The following is a 22,569-nucleotide window of genomic DNA, read 5'->3' as shown; positions in this document are numbered from 1 at the left end:
AAGAAATATGGCTAGCTAAATATCTATAATTCAAGCTTTGTCATCCCTCCACAGCTACAACGATTTCCCTACCCCAAAAAAAACAAAAAAAATTGAAATTCTACATACATGTATGTAAACATTGGACTTATTATTATTTTCACAACAAATTATTTGGAGTATATGCATTTCAAAAACAGGAATCTGTAGTACAATGTAAACATATGTTTAATAAATTAACAAATTTTTTTTATTATTTTGCAGTTACATGTAGAAGTGAATAGATTTTAAGACCATTTAAAGGTGGATTTCATATCAAATGGTACAGTGGCACATGTTTTTGACTTACAACAACAATGAGGAGATCTGCAGCCCCAAGTCAATTTAATCCAGCAAAACGTCCAAAGTTTACAGCACCATTCAAAGAAGAAACAGCTACTTCAGTCACTCAAAAAAGCATAAATGTTCTGGTACAGTACTTATTGATATACATGTATTTCAGTGTTCTAGCTAGGACAAAGGTCTATTTTTACATGTTATGCCAAAAGAGTCACTCAGAACAGATTTTTTTCCTGCATTGGCAAATACATTGTGCTTTCAGACCTGTTTTAAAGTTTTGTCATCCTAAGAGTAGATTCATGCATGAAAAGATTGACACTTTAAATAGATTCAATAGGTTCTGATTATTGTAAATTAATAAATAACTGAAAATTAATGATAAATCAATTACATTTTCAAAAAGCCCATCAAACATTGTCAATATAAGTTTAAAAGAATTTATATAAAATTTTACTTATGTTATAGAAAAAAAATGATGTCATTTATCATTCTATATAAATTATGTCTTTATTTACTACAGGATAAGATAGCAGACTGTGTCACTGGAGTGAAAGACGTAAGGTATAACAAGTATGTATAACTTTATAATATATATAATCACATGACTTTTGGCGTAAAATTAGATCAGACAAAAAAATATTGTACTGTGGATTTATTATTATTGGTTGGTTATAAAAAGTAGATGTGGTATGATTGCCAGTGAGACATCTGTCCACATGAGACCAAATGACACAGAAATAAACAAATATAGGTCTCCGTACTGCCTTCAACAATGAGCAAAGCCCATAGCAAGCTATAAAAGACCTGGAAAAGACTAATGGATACAAATTTTTGATTGATTTCGTTGATACAGGTGAAATCAGATTAACATACTTTTTTTTTTGTCAAGGACATTCTTATATATCTATATTTAAAGCTGTTTTGTCTTCAACTAGAAAATTAATAACAATAAAAATAATGATTTACACAGTATTTAGATAATATTAATCTTGGATTCAATTTTACAATCAAATTAAGTTTCAATATGTTCAATCTTTATAGTGCTGCAGAAAACAGTGATATTCAAACAGCAAGAGTACCAGTATCAAATGTGGCTACTAAAACATTTCGGACACCTCTTCAAGCAGTAACCACCACTGCAGAAAACAAAGATATTCAAACAGTAAAATTACCAGTACCAGTGGCCAAAACATTTCGGACACCTCTTCAAGCTGTTACCACACCACAGCTAAAGACCAAAAGTCTAATTGATTCTGAAGTGAAAGCAGGGCCAACTAGCGGAACTAGTGGAAATGCTGATGGTATGTTATCCATGTTATGAAGGATGTTATCTTGTTAAAAAAAGAATAGGTATTCATTAGGCATAATTTACTGAGTTAAGACAGATGATGTGTAAACAATGGCCACTATTTGTATGCCCCATTTATGGGCATTATGTTTTCTGGTCTGTGTGTCTGTTCATTCGTTCGTCCATCTGTCCTGCTTCAGGTTAAAGTTTTTGGTCAAGGTGGTTTTTGATGAAGTTGAAGTCCAATCAACTTGAAACAACTTTGAACACATGTTCCCTATGATGTAATCTTTCTAATTTTAATGCCAAATTAGAGATTTTCCCCAAATTTTAAGGTCCACTGAACATAGAAAATGATAATGCAGATGGGGCATCAATGTACTGGGGACACATTCTTGTTTTAAATGCTTCAAGTCTCAGTATCATATTAATGACTTATGACACTTATGTTAAAATTATCAATTCTAAGAAAACAATATCAAAGCATCTTAGTGAGCATATGAAATCAATAATATAATATTCACCAGTTGAACTCAAGAGGTCTAAAAGTCTAATTGTTTTCAGATGAAAACTGTGCCGTAAAGCCTAAGTAGCACAGCCACTTCTTTTTTGATGTAATTTGCAGGAATTCACATACACCTTGTTTCAATGAATATTTTCCATGATGTTAAAATTGAGAATGGAAACAGGGAATGTGTCAAAGAGACAACAACCCCGACCATAGAAAAAACAACAGCAGAAGGTTGCCAACAGGTCTTCAATGCAGCGAGAAATTCCTGCACCTGTTGGCGTCCTTTAGCTGGCCGCTAAACAAATATATACTAGTTCAGTGATAATGAATGCCATACTAAACTCCAAATTGTACACAAGAAACTAAAATTAAAATAATTACCATTGTGCAGAAAACACTCCAATTCGTTCAACATGCTGACACGAAAAGATGTACCTGTTTATTTGATCATGAATGTCTTATTTAACAATTTAAAGTCTGGATTGTTTTTATACCCCACCTACAATAGTAGAGGGGCATTATGTTTTCTGGTCTTGCGTCCTTCCGTCTTTATGTTTGTCTGTCTGTCTGTCCATTCGTCTTTCTGTCCTTTCGTTCGTCCACTTCAGGTTAAAGTTTTTGGTCAAGGTAGTTTTTGATGAAGCTGAAGTCCAATAAACTTGAACTTAGAACACATGTTCCTTATGATATGCTCTTTCTTATTATAAAATAAAAGTAGACTTTTGACCCCATTTTTATGGTCCACGGAAAATAGAAATTAAAAGTATGAGTTTCAGGTTACAGTTTTTGGTCAAGGTAGTTTTTGATGAAGCTGAAGTCCAATCAACTTGAAACTTAGTACACATGTTCTTTATAATATGCTCTTTCTTAATTTTAAATCAAAATTAGACTTTTGACCCCATTTTCATGGTCCACTGAACATAGAAATTAAAAGTGTGAGTTTCAGGTCAAAGTTGTTGGTCAAGATAGTTTTTGGTGAAGCTGAGGTCCAATCAACTAGAAACTTAGAACACATGTTCTTTATGATATGTTCTTTCTTATTTTAAATCAAAATTAGACTTTTGACCCCATTTTCATGGTCCACTGAACATAGAAATTAAAAGTGTGAGTTTCAGGTCAAAGTTTTTGGTCAAGATAGTTTTTGGTGAAGCTGAAGTCCAATAAACTTGAAAGTTAGTACACATGTTCCTTATGATATGATCCTTCTTATTTTAAAACAAAATAAGACTTTTGACCCCTTTTTCATGGTCCACTGAACATAGAAATTAAAAGTGTGAGTTTCAGGTTACAGTTTTTGGTCAAGGTAATTTTTGATGAAGCTGAAGTCCAATCAACTTGAAACTTAGTACACATGTTCCTTATGGTATGCTCTTTCTTATTTTAAAACAAAATTAGACTTTTGACCCAATTTTCATGGTCCACTGAACATAGAAATTAAAAGTGTGAGTTTCAGGTCAAAGTTTTTGGTCAAGGTAGTTTTTGATGAAGTTAAAGTCCAATCAACTTGAAACTTAGTACACATATTCCCTATTGGTTGATCTTTTTACTATTAAGGCCCAATTAGACTTTACCCAATTTCACAGTCCATTGAACATGGAAAATGATAATGTGAGTGGGGCATCTGTGTACTTTGGCCACATTCTTGTTCTTCATAAAAATGTATTATTTAACAATGAAAGATCTGTATGTTTTAACTTTTCATTTACTAATTCTTGAACTTCAGGTGACAGTTCAGTTGAGAGGAGGTACCTCAGTGTTATGTGGTGTAAAAATTCAAGCAAAAAGGTATAGTTTATCAAAGATATGATGGCTGCATTCTTACCATTTGGAACCCTTGATTCCATAGCTGAAATTGTATAGAATTATCATTTATTACTAACAACTGAAATTTGAAAAACAGATGTGGTATGATTGCATATGAGAGAACTTTCTACCAGACACAAATTGAAGTTGAAGTAAACAATTTTAAATCACCGTATAGCCTTCAACAATGACTGACTGAGAAAACCTATAATCTTTTTTGTGTCGAAACATTAAACAAATAAGTGCAGCAACAAACAACACCCACCTAAGGAACTTGACCTACAGATATAACCAGCCAGGGACAGGACGAATGTTATTATGCCCCACCTACGATAGTAGAGGGGCATTATGTTTTCTGGTCTGTGGCTCGTTCATTTGTCCGTCTGTTCGTCTGTGCATCCATTCAGGTTAAAGTTTTACGATAGTAGAGGGGCATTATGTTTTCTGGTCTGTGTCTCCGTTCATTCGTCCGTCCGTTCGTCTGTGCGTCCATTCAGGTTAAAGTTTTTGGTCAAGGTAGTTTCTGATGAAGCTGAAGTCCTATCAACTTGAAACTTAGTACACTTATTGCTTATTATATGATCTTTCTAATTTTAAAGCCAAATAAGACTTTTGACCCCAATTTCACGGTCCACTAAACATAGAAAATGAAAGTGTGAGTTTCAGGTTAAGTTTTTGGTCAAGGTAGTTTTTGATGAAATTGAAGTCCAATCAACTTGAAACTTAGTACATATGTTTCCTATAGTACAAATGTATAATCATTCTAATTTTAATGCCAAATTAGATTATTACCCAATTTCACAGTCCATGGAACATGGAAAAGGATAGTGCGAGTGGGGCATCCATGTACTTTGGACACATTCTTGTTATAATTTGGAATGTTACTGATATGAATGTTTTGATGTCTATTAACGGTGATATTTATAATTACTTTTTAGCACAAAAAATGGGAAGGTGATGGTAAGTAGGATTAATGATATTTAAAAGAAAATATATAAAAATTTTATATATAAATACATAAATGTGTAAAAATATATTTAAATAAGACGAAATACTTCTTTTAAAAGACATAAAAATAATGGGATGTGGTATGATTACCAATGACTCAACTATCAACCAGAGACCAAATGATTTGGATGTTTCCAAAGTTCTGTGGTCACCAGTCGAGCCTTCAACAATTCAATCGATAGTGAGCAAGAAAACAAATGGCCTGCTATATGATTAAAAGAAAAACAGAAACAACAATGTATGACTGACAGCAACCAACTACAACCAGTGAATCAGCACTCCTGACTAATACAAAATTTGCAGACATGAAAAAATGAAATATTGTCTTAGAAAAATAAAAATATAGTGTAAACATCAATTCAACAGCATCCAAACAACAAAGATCTGCCAAATGGATCAACACTTCCATAACCCCAAAAAAATCTTTCCCTGCATTGTCAAAAAGAGGTACAATTTAGTTGAGCAAATTTTAATGCACCTTTTGGATTTTGTAAACTATATGTATGTCAGTCTTTTTATTATTTCTCATTAAATACTATCACTTGTAACATGTTTAAATTGATAAATTTAAAGTAAAGTGCATTAGTATATTTCTATTTTTAGCAATATTGATAACATCAGGAAGAAGTGTGTCCTTGCTTGACATGGAAGGAAAAGAGTAAGTTTATGGACATTGTATACCTAATGATATTCTTTTTAAAAAGGGGTATCCATAATCTGAGAAGACACTTTTTGCACATTCATAAACTACATAGCAATATGTTACACCTTAAAAACATTGTAATACTGTGCTTTCATCTTCAGAAAATCTTGTGTTATTGCTGACCTCTTCAGAAAATCTTGTGTTATTGCTGACCTATTCAGAAAATCTTGTGTTATTGCTGACCTCTTCTGAAAATCTTGTGTTATTGCTGGCTCTTCAGAAAATCTTGTGTTTTTGCTGACCTCTTCAGAAAATCTTGTGTTATTGGTGACCTCTTCTAAAAATCTTGTGTTATTACTGACCTCTTTCTGAAAATCTGGTGTTATTGCTGACCTCTTCAGAAAATCTTGTGTTATTGCTGACCTCTACAGAATATTTTGTGTTATTGTTGACCTCTTTAGAAAATCTTGTGTTATTGCTGACCTCTTCTGAAAATCTTGTGTTATTGCTGACCTCTTTAGAAAATCTTCAGGAAATTTTGTGATATTGCTGACCTCTTTAGAAAATCTTGTGTTATTGCTGACCTCTTTAGAAAATCTTGTGTTATTGCTGACCTCTTCAGAAAATCTTGTGATATTGCTGACCTCTTCAGAAAATCTTGTGTTATTGCTGACCTCTTCAGAAAATCTTGTGTTATTGCTGACCTCTTCAGAAAATCTTGTGTTATTGCTGACCTCTTCAGAAAATCTTGTGTTATTGCTGACCTCTTTAGAAAATCTTGTGTTATTGCTGACCTCTTTAGAAAATCTTGTGTTATTGCTGACCTCTTTAGAAAATCTTGTGTTATTGCTGACCTCTTTAGAAAATCTTGTGTTATTGCTGACCTCTTCTGAAAATCTTGTGTTATTGCTGGCTCTTCAGAAAATCTTGTGTTTTTGCTGACCTCTTCAGAAAATCTTGTGTTATTGGTGACCTCTTCTAAAAATCTTGTGTTATTACTGACCTCTTTCTGAAAATCTGGTGTTATTGCTGACCTCTTCAGAAAATCTTGTGTTATTGCTGACCTCTACAGAATATTTTGTGTTATTGTTGACCTCTTTAGAAAATCTTGTGTTATTGCTGACCTCTTCTGAAAATCTTGTGTTATTGCTGACCTCTTTAGAAAATCTTCAGGAAATTTTGTGATATTGCTGACCTCTTTAGAAAATCTTGTGTTATTGCTGACCTCTTTAGAAAATCTTGTGTTATTGCTGACCTCTTCAGAAAATCTTGTGATATTGCTGACCTCTTCAGAAAATCTTGTGTTATTGCTGACCTCTTCAGAAAATCTTGTGTTATTGCTGACCTCTTCAGAAAATCTTGTGTTATTGCTGACCTCTTCAGAAAATCTTGTGTTATTGCTGACCTCTTTAGAAAATCTTGTGTTATTGCTGACCTCTTTAGAAAATCTTGTGTTATTGCTGACCTCTTTAGAAAATCTTGTGTTATTGCTGACCTCTTCAGAAAATCTTGTGATATTGCTGACCTCTTTAGAAAATCTTGTGTTATTGCTGACCTCTTCTGAAAATCTTGTGTTATTGCTGGCCTCTTTAGAAAATCTTCAGGAAATTTTGTGATATTGCTGACCTCTTCAGAAAATCTTGTGTTATTGCTGACCTCTTCAGAAAATCTTGTGTTATTGCTGACCTCTACAGAATATTTTGTGTTATTGCTGACCTCTACAGAAAATCTTGTGTTATTGTTGACCTCTTCAGAAAATCTTGTGTTATTGCTGACCTCTTCTGAAAATCTTGTGTTATTGCTGGCCTCTTTAGAAAATCTTCAGGAAATTTTGTGATATTGCTGACCTCTACAGAAAATCTTGTTTTTGCTGACCTCTACAGAAAATCTTGTGTTATTGCTGACCTCTACAGAAAATCTTGTGTTATTGCTGACCTCTTCAGAAAATCTTGTGTTATTGCTGACCTCTTCTGAAAATCTTGTGTTATTGCTGACCTCTACAGAAAATCTTGTGTTATTGCTGACCTCTACAGGAAATCTTGTGTTATTGCTGACCTCTTCTGAAAATCTTGTGTTATTGCTGACCTCTACAGAAAATCTTGTGTTATTGCTGACCTCTACAGGAAATCTTGTGTTATTGCTGACCTCTTCTGAAAATCTTGTGTTATTGCTGACCTCTACAGAAAATCTTGTGTTATTGCTGACCTCTACAGGAAATCTTGTGTTATTGCTGACCTCTACAGAATATTTTGTGTTATTGCTGACCTCTACAGAATATTTTGTGTTATTGCTGACCTCTACAGAAAATTTTGTGATATTGCTGACCTCTACAGAATATTTTGTGTTATTGCTGACCTCTTTAGAAAATCTTGTGATATTGCTGACCTCTTCAGAAAATCTTGTGTTATTACTGACCTCTTTAGAAAATCTTCAGGAAATTTTGTGATATTGCTGACCTCTTCAGAAAATCTTGTGTTATTGCTGACCTCTTTAGAAAATCTTGTGTTATTGCTGACCTCTTTAGAAAATCTTGTGTTATTGGTGACCTCTTTAGAAAATCTTGTGTTATTACTGACCTCTTTAGAAAATCTTCAGGAAATTTTGTGATATTGCTGACCTCTTCAGAAAATCTTGTGTTATTGCTGACCTCTTTAGAAAATCTTGTGTTATTGCTGACCTCTTCTGAAAATCTTGTGTTATTGCTGGCTCTTCAGAAAATCTTGTGTTATTACTGACCTCTTTAGAAAATCTTCAGGAAATTTTGTGATATTGCTGACCTCTTCAGAAAATCTTGTGTTATTGCTGACCTCTTTCTGAAAATCTTGTGTTATTGCTGACCTCTTCAGAAAATCTTGTTTTTGCTGACCTCTACAGAAAATCTTGTGTTATTGCTGACCTCTACAGAATATTTTGTGTTATTGTTGACCTCTTCAGAAAATCTTGTGTTATTGCTGACCTCTTCAGAAAATCTTGTGTTATTGCTGACCTCTACAGAATATTTTGTGTTATTGCTGACCTCTACAGAAAATCTTGTGTTATTGTTGACCTCTTCAGAAAATCTTGTGTTATTGCTGACCTCTTCTGAAAATCTTGTGTTATTGCTGGCCTCTTTAGAAAATCTTCAGGAAATTTTGTGATATTGCTGACCTCTACAGAAAATCTTGTTTTTGCTGACCTCTACAGAAAATCTTGTGTTATTGCTGACCTCTACAGAAAATCTTGTGTTATTGCTGACCTCTTCAGAAAATCTTGTGTTATTGCTGACCTCTTCTGAAAATCTTGTGTTATTGCTGACCTCTACAGAAAATCTTGTGTTATTGCTGACCTCTTTAGAAAATCTTGTGTTATTGCTGACCTCTTTAGAAAATCTTGTGTTATTACTGACCTCTTTAGAAAATCTTCAGAAAATCTTGTGTTATTGCTGACCTCTTTAGAAAATCTTGTGTTATTGCTGACCTCTTCAGAAAATCTTGTGTTATTGCTGACCTCTTTAGAAAATCTTGTGTTATTGCTGACCTCTTTAGAAAATCTTGTGTTATTGCTGACCTCTTTAGAAAATCTTGTGTTATTACTGACCTCTTTAGAAAATCTTCAGGAAATTTTGTGATATTGCTGACCTCTTCAGAAAATCTTGTGTTATTGCTGACCTCTTTCTGAAAATCTTGTGTTATTGCTGACCTCTTCAGAAAATCTTGTTTTTGCTGACCTCTACAGAAAATCTTGTGTTATTGCTGACCTCTACAGAATATTTTGTGTTATTGTTGACCTCTTCAGAAAATCTTGTGTTATTGCTGACCTCTTCAGAAAATCTTGTGTTATTGCTGACCTCTACAGAATATTTTGTGTTATTGCTGACCTCTACAGAAAATCTTGTGTTATTGTTGACCTCTTCAGAAAATCTTGTGTTATTGCTGACCTCTTCTGAAAATCTTGTGTTATTGCTGGCCTCTTTAGAAAATCTTCAGGAAATTTTGTGATATTGCTGACCTCTACAGAAAATCTTGTTTTTGCTGACCTCTACAGAAAATCTTGTGTTATTGCTGACCTCTACAGAAAATCTTGTGTTATTGCTGACCTCTTCAGAAAATCTTGTGTTATTGCTGACCTCTTCTGAAAATCTTGTGTTATTGCTGACCTCTACAGAAAATCTTGTGTTATTGCTGACCTCTACAGGAAATCTTGTGTTATTGCTGACCTCTTCTGAAAATCTTGTGTTATTGCTGACCTCTACAGAAAATCTTGTGTTATTGCTGACCTCTACAGGAAATCTTGTGTTATTGCTGACCTCTTCTGAAAATCTTGTGTTATTGCTGACCTCTACAGAAAATCTTGTGTTATTGCTGACCTCTACAGGAAATCTTGTGTTATTGCTGACCTCTACAGAATATTTTGTGTTATTGCTGACCTCTACAGAATATTTTGTGTTATTGCTGACCTCTACAGAAAATTTTGTGATATTGCTGACCTCTACAGAATATTTTGTGTTATTGCTGACCTCTTTAGAAAATCTTGTGATATTGCTGACCTCTTCAGAAAATCTTGTGTTATTACTGACCTCTTTAGAAAATCTTCAGGAAATTTTGTGATATTGCTGACCTCTTCAGAAAATCTTGTGTTATTGCTGACCTCTTTAGAAAATCTTGTGTTATTGCTGACCTCTTTAGAAAATCTTGTGTTATTGGTGACCTCTTTAGAAAATCTTGTGTTATTACTGACCTCTTTAGAAAATCTTCAGGAAATTTTGTGATATTGCTGACCTCTTCAGAAAATCTTGTGTTATTGCTGACCTCTTTAGAAAATCTTGTGTTATTGCTGACCTCTTTAGAAAATCTTGTGTTATTGCTGACCTCTTTAGAAAATCTTGTGTTATTACTGACCTCTTTAGAAAATCTTCAGGAAATTTTGTGATATTGCTGACCTCTTCAGAAAATCTTGTGTTATTGCTGACCTCTTTCTGAAAATCTTGTGTTATTGCTGACCTCTTCAGAAAATCTTGTTTTTGCTGACCTCTACAGAAAATCTTGTGTTATTGCTGACCTCTACAGAATATTTTGTGTTATTGTTGACCTCTTCAGAAAATCTTGTGATATTGCTGACCTCTTCAGAAAATCTTGTGTTATTGCTGACCTCTTCAGAAAATCTTGTGTTATTGCTGACCTCTTTAGAAAATCTTCAGGAAATTTTGTGATATTGCTGACCTCTTCAGAAAATCTTGTGTTATTGCTGACCTCTTTAGAAAATCTTCAGGAAATCTTGTGTTATTGCTGACCTCTTCAGAAAATCTTGTGTTATTGTTGACCTCTACAGAAAATCTTGTGTTATTGTTGACCTCTTCAGAAAATTTTGTGTTATTGCTGACCTCTTCAGAAAATCTTGTTTTTGCTGACCTCTACAGAAAATCTTGTGTTATTGCTGACCTCTACAGAATATTTTGTGTTATTGCTGACCTCTACAGAAAATCTTGTGTTATTGCTGACCTCTACAGGAAATCTTGTGTTATTGCTGACCTCTACAGGAAATCTTGTGATATTGCTGACCTCTTCAGAAAATCTTGTGTTATTGCTGACCTCTTTAGAAAATCTTCAGGAAATTTTGTGATATTGCTGACCTCTTCAGAAAATCTTGTGTTATTGGTGACCTCTTTAGAAAATCTTGTGTTATTGCTGACCTCTTCAGAAAATCTTGTTTTTGCTGACCTCTACAGGAAATTTTGTGATATTGCTGACCTCTTCAGAAAATCTTGTGTTATTGCTGACCTCTTTAGAAAATCTTGTTTTTGCTGACCTCTACAGAAAATCTTGTGTTATTGCTGACCTCTACAGAATATTTTGTGTTATTGCTGACCTCTTCAGAAAATTTTGTGTTATTGCTGACCTCTTCAGAAAATCTTGTTTTTGCTGACCTCTACAGAAAATCTTGTGTTATTGCTGACCTCTACAGAATATTTTGTGTTATTGCTGACCTCTACAGAAAATCTTGTGTTATTGCTGACCTCTACAGAAAATCTTGTGTTATTACTGACCTCTACAGAATATTTTGTGTTATTGCTGACCTCTACAGGAAATCTTGTGTTATTGCTGACCTCTACAGAAAATCTTGTGTTATTGCTGACCTCTACAGGAAATCTTGTGTTATTGCTGACCTCTACAGGAAATCTTGTGTTATTGCTGACCTCTACAGGAAATCTTGTGATATTGCTGACCTCTACAGAAAATCTTGTGTTATTGCTGACCTCTACAGAATATTTTGTGTTATTGCTGACCTCTACAGGAAATCTTGTGTTATTGCTGACCTCTACAGAATATTTTGTGTTATTGCTGACCTCTACAGGAAATCTTGTGTTATTGCTGACCTCTACAGAATATATTGTATTATTGCTGACCTCTTCTGAAAATTTTGTGTTATTGCTGACCTCTACAGGAAATCTTGTGTTATTGCTGACCTCTACAGAAAATTTTGTGATATTGCTGACCTCTACAGAAAATCTTGTGTTATTGCTGACCTCTACAGAAAATCTTATGTTATTGCTGAGCTCTACAGAAAATCTTGTTTTTGCTGACCTCTTCAGAAAATCTTGTGTTATTGCTGACATCTACAGAAAATCTTGTTATTGTTTATGAAGTTTATAGGGTTTGACTTAATGATAAAATTTTGACCTGGTTTTATCTATGCAATGACTGGTGAAAAAAATGAGTGTTGGAATGCTCACATTACCAAATGCGCATAAAGAAATTGAAATTAAATGAAATATATATTGCATAGCATCCTTGATCACTGCAAGTTCACGAAATCATATAGGGAATAAAAACTTCGGTTTTTAGCTAGGAAGTTTCATCCATAGAAGACACAAGTAATTTTAACAAGAGAATGAACAATAATACCTTGAGAGGCAATTATTTCTTGATATTTCCTTCTTCTTTACTTGTAATTAAACAAAAGAATTTGTAATTTTTAAACAGAATTGGTAAAGGTACAGGTTACAAGTCGTCAGATCTGTTGGCTTTAAATGATGACGAAACACTGTCTGTTGGAGGAAAGCTTATACAGGTAGGACCACTTTGTGTTACTAAGATACATGTGTACTGCTGACTTTGACTTTCAATATTGTTGTGACGGATTATTTTTGGGGCAAATTGCCTTCATTCATAACCTTACTTGCAGTGTTTTATCATTATTAATTTCCATTTGTTAAATGAGAAATACAAGAAGTCACATGTTTTTTATATGAACAGTTTGGTTAAACCCACTTTCATTTGAATATCGGGGTAGTATAAGTTTAAAAAAACAAAACACTTACATACTCATTGTATAAATGGAGAACTGAGTGTACACCAATGAGACAAGTACACAAAATAAAAGGAAATATATTGAAGGTGGGTGATGTGTGTAACCACATCAATGAGACAACAAGCCAAGAACACAAAACAAAAATAACGATATCTAGAGGTCAATAGGTGTCAGTGCTAGAGTGAAGCATTTACCAGCAAATTCAGAAAATGTGTGCTCTGTTGAACATTCAAAATATGTGGTCCACCAATACTCATAAAATAAATGACAAATTGGTATCCTATGAATGATAGTGAATCCACACTATGTTCTAAATGGTAAAACTTGTTATTTCTAGGTTATGTCTATATTAACAGAAGAACAGTTTAAATCAGGAAAGTGTTTCTCAGCAGCTGGAAGTACCAGTACATCTTCAGAAAGTGCAGGTGGGTTTTCCATACAAGTCTAAATATCTATATCATTTGCATGAGTTTGTGCATGTTGTGTATCATTATAAATTGAAATGGGATTTTTTAAAATTTCACCCAGAATTTGGGTAGAAAGAATAAGTGTTTTTCCAGCTTAGGTAAGTTTCTCTACCATATATATATATATAACATGTAGAATAGTACCATTAGCAGAGTGGTGTTGTACTGCTTTGAGCTTGTCCTTATGAACTTTCATTGGTACATAGGTCCAACTTTTTTTAATGTATCACTCAGCTTCTGTATTGGAAAATGATGTGAGATTTGATCTAGAACTTTATAGTGTTGAGTTGGACCATATAAAAAGTTTTATAAGATATGCATTTTAGTACCAAACTGTTAAAAAATACATTAAAGTCATAAGAAAGAGTGACCGTTAAAAAATAATGTTATTCCAATTCTTGAACCAATGCATACATACATCTTAAACTTAGTCTTCTGTACAATTTTATCATTTTTTTCCCATAAATTTCGTATAATCCTCAATTTTTTTTTCAATCGGTCAGTGTTGTGAAAAGATGGCAGGTAATTAAAGTTCGTGTTTTGAAGACAAAGTTTAACGATTGTCACCTGTTTGTCAACATTAACAAAAAAGCATGGATATTCAGCATGTGTTTTAACATGTACACTCAGATAATAGTTTATTTTAAGGACACCCATGGTAATTGCAATCACCGGATTTTTACGAGATAGGTCACACTGAGGTCACTATACATACAAAAAATAAATCGGGGAATTGCTTCCTGGTAGGAAGCAATAAAATAAAGTAAACTTCTTTTAAATATGAACAAATAAAGAAATTTTCTTCATAAATAAGTATATGTACATATAGATTCTTACATTGATACCAGTGGATTATCGAATTTATCCAATCGAGATAGTTAAATTATCAATTTTAAAGTCCGAGCCGCCTTGGCGAGGACTTTAAAATTTATAATTTAACTATCAAGATTGGATAAATCTGATAATCCACAAGTAACTATGTAAGAATCTGTTTCTCTAATGATTAAAAACACATTTTCTTTTTTTGTTAACCGAAAATCCCCTTCAAGTGCCTTTCACATTGCACGAAGTTGTCAATTTCATTAACACCTGTTATCGTATTTTGATTCATTCAGTTAGCTAAAAAGGTCATGACCCTCAAAATCATCCAATGATCTTTTGAGATCACCAGCAACCACACGTTGATTAAATTTTTTTATACAATGGGTTCGGAAAGGGATAAATTTCCATAGAGTTAGAGAAATAAATTTATAATGAAAACTAACCATTGAGGTATAAAAAAAACATGCATTAATTTTTATTAATTTGAGGTTTCTTATGACTGTAAATATTGAATTATACCCATTGAGCAAAACATTTTTATATAGATTCTGTAGAAAGGATTGATGTTGTATTTGGTATGGAACTTGTCGAGTTGAATCATTTGAGCAATATCTGCTTTGAGGTCAATGCCTGTCTTGATGTCGCTTAGAATTTTTATTGTACCTACTAAGCTTTGCATTACAACATAATGAGATATATTTTGCACAACATCACTTGCGGCATCTTGTTATACTTTTGCACATGAAATTAGATATCTTTTATGAAGAAGTTTGTCAACTCTTTAATATATTTTTTTTACATCTTAGCTAGAATGCCTGTTCCAGAAAAGAACACTGGCAAGAAGTTTGTCAACCCACTACAAGATGGACAGGCTTGTCATGTTGTTCAGGTTTGTGACTGCACAAATAGTGATCCTTTAAACATGAATAGAAGTTCTACCATAGGATAGAAGTTATAATTATCCTGCATTGAAATACATCGATCATTTAATGTAAACATTTAATTGATAATTATTTATTTATTAAAAGGTCATTGGAGAATATTCCACCATCTTGGATTGCAAATAATAACATATGAAAGGTCAAGATTTTTACTGCAGTAAACAAATTTTTATGCAGAAATTTAATTTATTTATGAGATGTTTGATTTGAAGATTTGTTTCATGGTTTCAACTTTTTAACAAATATAAAAAATTGAATATTTTGCATTGTTAGGGGAGATGACTTTTGACAATTTAGTTTAATGCAAACTTTGTTAACATCATTATTTATGTTTCCTTGTAGACCACATCCATGCCAATAAAACCAAGATATGACCCAAGTATGCCTGGTGCACTAGTAATGCCTAGACCTAGTCAATCACATCAGGTATTTATAGAATTGATTAGTTTCCGTATATTTTAGAAAACTGTTAGGTAAAAACCTGTGTTCTATGAAGCGTGGTGTTGAAATATACTCTTTGACAATAAAAAATAGAATACTGTATTGTAAAAAGTACAAAACATCCAGTGACCACTTATTTAGAAGGAAAATGGCCTGAACCAATTGTTTTTTTTCATGTTTATTTTACAGTAAATATAAAGTGTTACTGGTGGATGTAAGCCTTGTGTTTGTAATAGATTTTTTTCATTTCTATTTTATAATAATCACAAAAAAACCTTTTTGGGGTCAGGGGCTGAGGGATATAGTATGACTTTTATATTTGATATTTTATGCAGTGGACAAGTAACAAGAAAAATCTACAAGTAATAGATGTAGTTGTTGATCCATACCTTAGTACACACTTACGTCCCCATCAGAGAGAAGGAGTTACTTTTCTGTATGAGTGTGTCATGGGTTACAGAGACTATGGTGGACAAGGGGCCATATTGGCGTAAGTAGATATACAGAGACTATGGTGGACAAGGGGCGATATTGGCGCAAGTGGATAATTGAAAATTTATGTTTTATTTTACCTTCATAATGTTGAAGAGTATTTGATATAGAAAGTTGATGTTAGTTTATGTTAGGTCTTTATTTGATACTCATAAAGAGTATTTCTTACAATAAGAATCTTCCGATTGATGTGTTAACTAAATTTTTATGGCCATTTTAATGCACTCTATAGAAATTAGTGGCCAAAAAAAAAAATACCGGTGATTTATCAGGTTTTTTGGACAATTTAGTGACCAAAATAATTTACAAAGTCTAAATTTGCATAAAAGATTATTTGAAAATCTTATAAATTTGTAATTTGAACAAACAAATATTTTTATGTCCCATTTATGAGCATTATGTTTTCTAGTCTGTGTGTGTCTGTCTGTTCGTTTGTTCGTTTGTTCTTCCGTCCCACTCTAGGTAAAAGTTTTTGGTCGAGATAGCTTTTGAGGAAGTTGAAGTCCAATCATCTTGAAACTTAGTACACATGTTTCCTAGGATATGATCTTTATAATTTTAATGCCAATGGACAAGGTTCACTTATGGCACAAAATGGCCTAAAATATCAACTTTATCATAAAACACCAGAGAGGTCACAATTTGGTTCTTAAATGGGTCTTTTTCAAAAGTCTAAATGCTAAATATATCAATTCTTTTCATAAGAGTACAAAATATTCTCCAAAGTATGCACATTTTGGACATTTTGTCAAAATATGATGATTTTGTGAATTTTTCAGACCTATATGCTTTAGAAACACATTGGTTTGCCACCTACAATCCAAAATGTATTGTAACCAAAAGATTCCAATTTTGATATAGATTTCATCAATATAAAAACTTTTTGGATTGTAGATGGCGGCCAAGGTTAATTATGCCAAAAACAATTAAAATTATTGGGGAAAAGTACCAAGGTTGACCTTTTAATACAAATTATGTTTATTTAAGGGGTCACAGCTCCATAAATTATAAAGGAAAGTGCCAGAAGAAATATTTTTGTCTTACTTTTATCACAATATATCTATGTGAAATTTGTATTTTTTTGGCCTGATTAAAAAACATAAAAATTCAGGGCCAATTTTAACCCATCGTGAACCTTCTCCTTTAGAGTTTTTACCCCATTTTTACGGCCCACTGAACATAGAAAATGATAGTGGGAATGAAGCATCCATGTACTTGGGACACATTCTTGTTACTTACTAAATCATTTATTTCACTTGATTACCATTCACAACATTCCAAATATATCATTAAAAAATATAGGAATATGTAGGTTTAAAGATATTCAGTATTGCTACTATGAAATGAGTCAGATAGAAATCGACCCTATGCAAATAAAGATCAGTACCTCTATTGACTTGTTACTTTATGCAAAGTCTGTAACTATTTGAAAATTGATTAGATATCGATATCCTACAAAATGGGCCAAAATTTATCTTTTGTTTCATATTTGAATGTTACAAAATTAATCAAAGACATATTCATGAACAGTCATTGGTGGATCCAGGGGAGGGTGGGGTGTTGCGGGGGTTGGAACCTCCCTTTTTTAGGCCGATAAAGGCATTTGAATGGGGAGATGTAGTTGGAACCCCAACCCCCCCCCTTTGTCCTGGTTTGGGACACACACACCCCCCCCCCCCCCCCCCCCCCCCCCCACTTTTAAAAATGGCTGGATCCGCCACTGACATTTATATGTGCACTTGCATAAGGTTGATTTCTATTTATTGCAGCTCAATTTATATATTATGTTGATTGGTATGCAGTCACATCTGGACATATACATTGACCTTCAGACTATATGGAAAAGTGTAAATCAGACAAGGATAGATACTGTGGATTCATTATTTTTCGTGGGATACCAATTTTCGTGGATTTCGTTGATACAGGCAAACCACAAAATAAGATGTTCAACGAATGATAAATTTACAAAGGCTTGTAGGCAGACTTCAGTTAAGGTAGCACAATACAAAGATTTTATAACTCCAACTCCCAAGTTTTAAAATGCTGCAACTTTCTTAATAATGCTTGAAAATTTATAAAAGTGGTAGTTTTGGATAGCTAACAGATTACTCTTTCCAATTAATGCAATGTTAGTAGTATGCAACAATTATGTAATCAATAATAATGTTAATTGTGTCCAAAATATTTTTCACCAAATTTTCACTTTTAAATGAATTTAGCTTCTGCATAGATATCCCTAGAGGGTTGATTTTATTATATGTTGTTCCTATGGCCATTATGTACAAAAGGGTGTCTCAGATTTCAGATAGAATGTATAGAACAAATTTTACATTCAAGTGAACTTACCCAGATTTTGCCACTAATTACATAATAATTGATTACATAATGATTGCATAATAAAAGTATTGCATTCATTTAAAAGATCAATCTTTTATCTATTGATATATACCTATTTTATTATTTTCTATGCATTCATAAGAAAGTTACAGCATTTCGAAGGTTAGTGTTTGGAAGAAAAAAAATCTTTGTATTGTGCTACCTTAAACCAGGAAATTAAATATCCATGAATATGTAAGTTTCCCTGAATCCACGAAAATTGGTACTCACGAAAATAAATGAATCCACAGTAACTGAAATCTATTTTGTTGAAAAAAATTATGAGTTATATATTTTGATTACAGAGATGATATGGGCCTTGGTAAAACACTGCAGTGTATATCTCTGTTATGGTATGTATCATTAATAATTTATTTAATAAAGAACAAAAAAAAAGCTGTACTATAAATTCAAAAACTGTTGTTGACATTCATTCTCATGTGTTCATTCGTACCAAATCAGGTTACAGTATTTTTCCATGAAATTTTGATCACATCAACTAGAAACTTAGTACACATGCTTGTTATGATATGAAATTATAAATATTTTCATAATTAGAATTTTGACACTAAATTCACAGTCCACTATTGATTTCTTGGTCCAATGAACACGTATGCTACTGGGTTTCAAGAAATATGCCATATACATGTAGATAATGACTTTAAAATTTGTGCTCTGCAAACATGATTTGCACCAAGAATTTCATCATCATGCTTTATTCCAGCACAACTGTATTTAGCTACTGAGCTGTTGTTATGCTTGGAGCTTATCAGTCTCCTAAAAGGTTCATTGACCAAGGGCTTAAATTAGCATCAACCAATACCCATAGGCACCATATGGTCATTTGTCAGTCAAATATTTAATAAATTATAAAAGTGTTGTATAAATTTAAAATGATTTAATTTTTATTAGATTATCTTATTGTTGAATTTTTTTGAGATAAACAATTTGCTTAAGACTGGAATTTTAGTTTATTGAAGGACCTTTTGTCTGATTATAGAAATATACTGTAAATTTTTTTAAAATATTAGAATTAGATCTTATTGTGATGTAGCTGTTATATGCTCTGGCGGAGTAAAGCAACCACCAATCAATTTTTCAGTCAATATGAATAATATGGACTTTAAAAAGATTGTTTTATCTTTTTATTTTAGGACACTATACAAACAAGGTCCATATGGGGGAAAAGCTGTAGTAAAACAGGCGTTGATCATCACTCCTGGTAGCTTAGTAAAGGTTAGTGGTGTTAAACATTATAACAGTACTGTGGATTCATCAATATTCGTGGGAAACTAATTTTTGTGGATTTTGTTGGTATAGGTGAACCACGAAAGTAAGTATTCAACTAATTATAAATTTTCTGTAAGGTTATAAGCGAATTTTGGCAACACCATGAAATCAAATATCCATGAACATGCAAGTTTTCCTCAATCAAAGAAAAATGTTAACCATGAAAATAAATGATTCCACAGTATCATGTGATTGTACAGTACAATGATCAGATCAAAACTGAATCAAATTATGAATTAAAAATATACTGAAAATTTAACTAAACATTTTATTGCACTCTAGAGTGGCAAAATAAACAAGTTTGTGATTTATCAGGTTTTTGGACGATTTAGTGACCAAAATCATTTAAAAAGTCCAAATTTGCATAAGAGATTATTTTGAAAACTTATAAATTTGTAGAGTAATTGGAACCAACAAATATTTTTATGTCCCATTTATGATCATTATGTTTTTTAGTCTGTGCATCTGTCCGTTCTAAAATCAAACTAAACAAAATATTTTGTGCATACAGGTGAAACAAGAATTTTAATGTTAAATGAAGTACACATTTTAACAGACTTGTATGCGATTTTTTGAAAACCACGAAATTATTATATATTTATGAAAATACTATTTTATCTTTAATTCAAGAAGACTGGCACCTACAAAAATAAATGAATCCACTGTAATAATTGTGTCAGTATAAACAGTCAAACTACACCCAATTTATTATTTTTGTATGGCATTTTATTTTTCTTCGTTCAGAACTGGAATCAGGAATTTAAGAAATGGTTAGGAACTGAGAGACTTTCAGTTTATTGTGTCAGCTCAGAGAAAAGAGTAGAGGTATAGTTTATATCAGATAATTACAGATAATAAAGTAAAGGTAATGTTTCAATCCATCCAGTACTTATCAAATTGAAAAACAAATTTTGTTTAAAGTATATATTAATATTCCAAAACTAAATATATAGTAAATACATTGTCGTCATGGTGAGAGAAACAATGAAAAGTGAAAGTAGCAATACAGAGTTATAAACGAACTCAAGTTACATTGTATACAAACTTTAATTTTCTATATTTTTCTATATTTATCTTATCTATTTATAACTCTGTATTGCTACTTTCACTTTTCATTGTTTCTCTCACCATGACGACGTCAAATTTGCACCACTTTTGAGTACTTCAGGGGCTCAATTTCTGTATAAAAATTGTCCTGATGAAGCCTGCCTTGCAGGCGAAACATGTAGACATACATAATAAAATTGCAGATCTTTTGAAGTGTTGTTGTCAATTTTAATTATTATTTAAGGATTGCATTCATTTGCATGATTTGACAACCCGGCATACCAAGGTATCCACTTCAGGGACTCTACCAAAACGATTTCACAGGCGTTGGTTCACCTCGCGGAATTTAATTTATTATTTAATCGTGAACCCCTGCATCCGAAAGGAACCGCCAAGCTAACAGCGCCGATCTACAGGCCACCAGCATATACATGGACCAAGGAATATTCCATACTTACAACGAAATAACAACTGAATCAAGATGACCAAGATGTCCGATACCACCTATACATCTATAAATGATAGCAGATATAAATGATTGCAGAAGAAACGTACCACGGGCGCCGATCTTAAATGAACTAGGAATTCACAACTATGCCATTATACAGACCAACTACTGCAGACGATCCAAAAATTATATAGTCACCAAATAATTAACAAAGGAACAGTTTTTGACAATTTTATTATCCACAGCGGCGATCATAATCTTCCTATTGTTGCCGACGCGCCGGGAAGTAGTAACCTCCAACTATGGCCAGGTTGGAAGAGAAGCCTTGCGAAGTGGTAGGAACCATGGGAAGTTCGTCCTATTAGATGTCAAGCCTTTAGAACAATTTCATGTATCATATACTAGTAAAACGAACTCAAGTTACATTGTATACAAACTTTAATTTTCTATATTTTTCTATATTTATCTTATCTATTTATAACTCTGTATTGCTACTTTCACTTTTCATTGTTTCTCTCACCATGACGACGTCAAATTTGCACCACTTTTGAGTACTTCAGGGGCTCAATTTCTGTATAAAAATTGTCCTGATGAAGCCTGCCTTGCAGGCGAAACATGTAGACATACATAATAAAATTGCAGATCTTTTGAAGTGTTGTTGTCAATTTTAATTATTAAATATATAGTAGATAACTGTTCCCATTTAAGTACATGTATCATAAATTGAATACAAATGTATGTGAAATTGAAAATAACATGATTTTCTTTAGTGAAGACATAGTTTGTAGCAATAAATTTTATCATTTCAGGATTTTGTAAATACCTCCATTTATCCAGTTCTGATTATTTCTTATGAGATGTTTGTGAGGGTGTATGATATTGTCAAACAAATCAACTTTGACCTTGTCATCTGTGATGAAGGTCATAGACTTAAAAACACAGCTATAAAAACTACTTCAGTAAGTATTCCAAGGTCATAGACTTAAAAAACACAGCTATAAAAACTACTTCAGTAAGTATTCCAAGGTCATAGACTTAAAAAACACAGCTATAAAAACTACTTCAGTAAGTATTCCAAGGTCATAGACTTAAAAAACACAGCTATAAAAACTACTTCAGTAAGTATTCCAAGGTCATAGACTTAAAAAACACAGCTATAAAAACTACTTCAGTAAGTATTCCAAGGTCATAGACTTAAAAACACAGCTATAAAAACTACTTCAGTAAGTAATCCATTATCGTAAAATATCAAACAAATTTAGAGAGAATAAGGTCTGGATGAAGGACTTTTTCATTTTAATGGATGACTGAAATAGATATAAGATGTGGTATGAGTGCCAATGAGACAACTCTCCATCCAACTTACAATTTGTAAAAGTAAACCATT

The 22,569-nt window shown here is 32.7% G+C and overlaps 1 protein-coding gene across 2 annotated transcripts in view; it reads left to right on the top strand.

The window, feature by feature from the left end:
- Window positions 1-248: 248 nt before the first annotated feature.
- The window catches only part of LOC134725146 (DNA repair and recombination protein RAD54B-like), a 35,715-nt gene continuing 13,394 nt past the window's right edge, over window positions 249-22,569 (top strand). The window contains exons 1-15 of one of the 2 annotated variants that reach the window (XM_063588717.1): window positions 249-449; window positions 839-879; window positions 1,360-1,619; window positions 3,841-3,902; window positions 4,859-4,880; window positions 5,532-5,586; window positions 12,531-12,618; window positions 13,196-13,283; window positions 14,954-15,036; window positions 15,431-15,514; window positions 15,865-16,019; window positions 18,703-18,750; window positions 19,552-19,633; window positions 20,432-20,512; window positions 21,992-22,141. In XM_063588717.1, the coding sequence (XP_063444787.1) occupies window positions 336-449; window positions 839-879; window positions 1,360-1,619; window positions 3,841-3,902; window positions 4,859-4,880; window positions 5,532-5,586; window positions 12,531-12,618; window positions 13,196-13,283; window positions 14,954-15,036; window positions 15,431-15,514; window positions 15,865-16,019; window positions 18,703-18,750; window positions 19,552-19,633; window positions 20,432-20,512; window positions 21,992-22,141 (1,413 nt within the window). In that variant the 5' untranslated portion in view covers window positions 249-335. Of the gene's footprint in view, window positions 450-838; window positions 889-1,359; window positions 1,620-3,840; window positions 3,903-4,858; window positions 4,881-5,531; window positions 5,587-12,530; window positions 12,619-13,195; window positions 13,284-14,953; window positions 15,037-15,430; window positions 15,515-15,864; window positions 16,020-18,702; window positions 18,751-19,551; window positions 19,634-20,431; window positions 20,513-21,991; window positions 22,142-22,569 lie in introns of both variants that reach the window. The other variant, XM_063588715.1, reaches the window with a different exon arrangement.

The sequence above is a fragment of the Mytilus trossulus genome, chromosome 7 (genome assembly GCF_036588685.1).
Source record: "Mytilus trossulus isolate FHL-02 chromosome 7, PNRI_Mtr1.1.1.hap1, whole genome shotgun sequence".
Lineage (NCBI taxonomy): Eukaryota > Metazoa > Mollusca > Bivalvia > Mytilida > Mytilidae > Mytilus > Mytilus trossulus.
Note: the sequence above shows the minus strand (reverse complement) of the source record. Positions and strands in the feature narration are given on the sequence as shown.